This window comes from Brassica rapa, unplaced genomic scaffold (genome assembly GCF_000309985.2).
Source record: "Brassica rapa cultivar Chiifu-401-42 unplaced genomic scaffold, CAAS_Brap_v3.01 Scaffold0024, whole genome shotgun sequence".
Taxonomy (NCBI): domain Eukaryota; kingdom Viridiplantae; phylum Streptophyta; class Magnoliopsida; order Brassicales; family Brassicaceae; genus Brassica; species Brassica rapa.
In genome coordinates, this window is record NW_022609970.1 from 6,065 (window position 1) to 7,897 (window position 1,833).

The following is a 1,833-nucleotide window of genomic DNA, read 5'->3' on the forward strand; positions in this document are numbered from 1 at the left end:
CTGAACTAGCTCCATGAATTTAATCTCCAATCAATCACGGGCTTCCGGTTGGAAGTACTTTCGAACGAACGCTGTACGGAAGTCAGCCCAACTCAGATTGAAGTCTCCAAAGTTCCTCTCTACGCATAACCACCAACTGATGGCGTCCTTCTCCAGATAGTAAACAGCCACGTCCTTCTTAAATTCTACCGGACAACGGGTTGCAGCAAAGTTCTGCTCGAGATTGTGCAGCCATGCATCAGCTTCAAAGGGATCAGTGCCTCCCTGGTAACGCTTCGTCCCCAAGTCTTCATAATCATGACTATCTTCAGAAAGTCCGGATGAGAAGTGGTAGGTACTGGAGCTGGCTGAGCACGCTGTGCTTCACGCTGTGCATTCAATGCTTGATGTTGCAAATTCACCATCTCAGCCATCAGTTCTAGAAGTGCTATTATAGCTGGATCAGTTGGAGCTGGTCCAGGTTGTGCTGCCAGAATAGGTGCAGCAGGGGCTGGTGGAAAATGAGCGGCAGGAGATGCAGGAGCTGCGGGATGATCTCCGTGCACTGGACTATCGTGTACCACATCCACCTCGATGTCCATAAAATACGGGTCTGGAGACAATGGCATGTGCACCGGTGTCTGATTATATGACCCTTCAGACGGGTCAGTCTCAAAGCTAGATCCCGAAGGTGTAGCATCAAAGCTAGCAGTCGGAAGTGGTGTCGGAGTAGATGGCGGCGAAGAGTCTGAAGATGATGAAATCGAAATTGGGAGGTTTGGACCTCCACGGCGTCCAAAGAGTGCTCTTCTCGGTGGCATCTGCAACGAAAGATCATGGTAAGTTTCTACCCAGGTCTATCAATTTCTAAAAGAAGGAACAAACCAGCATATCCTAATTATCCTTGCGACACATTTTCGACTCGAAAATTATTTGAAACAAGTCCCATTCAAGCATCGTATAACCATGCTCTGATACCACCTTTGTGACACCCCCGATCATAGATAACCGGAAATGACACGGTCGATGTTCCCTGATGGTCGACCCGAGGTTCTCGAAATAAATCCGATCGCCTTAGACCAACAACCAAAGAACACAGACGCTCCTATCGGACATTACTCTAGGCTTTTCAACCCGATAAAGCAATATTCGATAGTTAGTTCGTCCCGGACAAGGACTAATATCATATGAGAACTCGTGATTTATAAACATCTTTTATACATTATTTATTTACTTTAAACATCTTACAGAGTGTTATAGTTTTATCCTATGGCCTATTGCCCAACAACGTTTTATGTAAATATACATCAAAAGGTACGTTGCAAGGACAACAAAATACTACCGCTGGTTGGCCGTTCCTTCCGTCCAAAAAGTAAAGTGTCTCCCGCCTAAGGGTTACCTTCACACACGAATGAGTCATGAGCAACTAATTTACTCAGTGAATCTAGAATCACAACACAATCAATAATAAACCAAACAGTTATCAAATGCATATACATGATCATGCAAGTACTAGTACTATACTTTAGTATACCAATCATCATTGTGAGTTCTTATTTTAAACATCACTTCCTCAACACCCGCCCGTTACCAAACTCATATAATACAATATATATATACTAGGCCCGAGAAACCACTAAGGCTAACCGAGACTAGTGAGTTAGCATCACCATCTTGTCGAATGTCCGGTATGAACAATCCAACACTGCATCGTCATGCAGTACACGGTCTCCAGCGAGCTACCCCATATCATGTCTTCATGACCTTGTTCCGTTCGCAGGACCAAGTCACGGTAATGCGGGGGATTTAGGGATAGTGAATATAACAAGACTTCACATGATTTTACTTCCATAA

The 1,833-nt window shown here is 44.5% G+C and overlaps 1 protein-coding gene across 1 annotated transcript; it reads right to left on the reverse strand.

Moving 5' to 3' along the window:
• Positions 1 to 338: 338 nt before the first annotated feature.
• On the reverse strand, positions 339 to 800 carry LOC117129555 (vegetative cell wall protein gp1-like; the record flags this gene model as incomplete). The annotated part of the gene is made up of 1 exon (XM_033282974.1): positions 339 to 800. A coding segment is annotated over exon 1 (462 nt), but the record flags the coding sequence as incomplete, so codon positions are not given.
• Between the last annotated feature and the right edge of the window lie 1,033 nt (positions 801 to 1,833).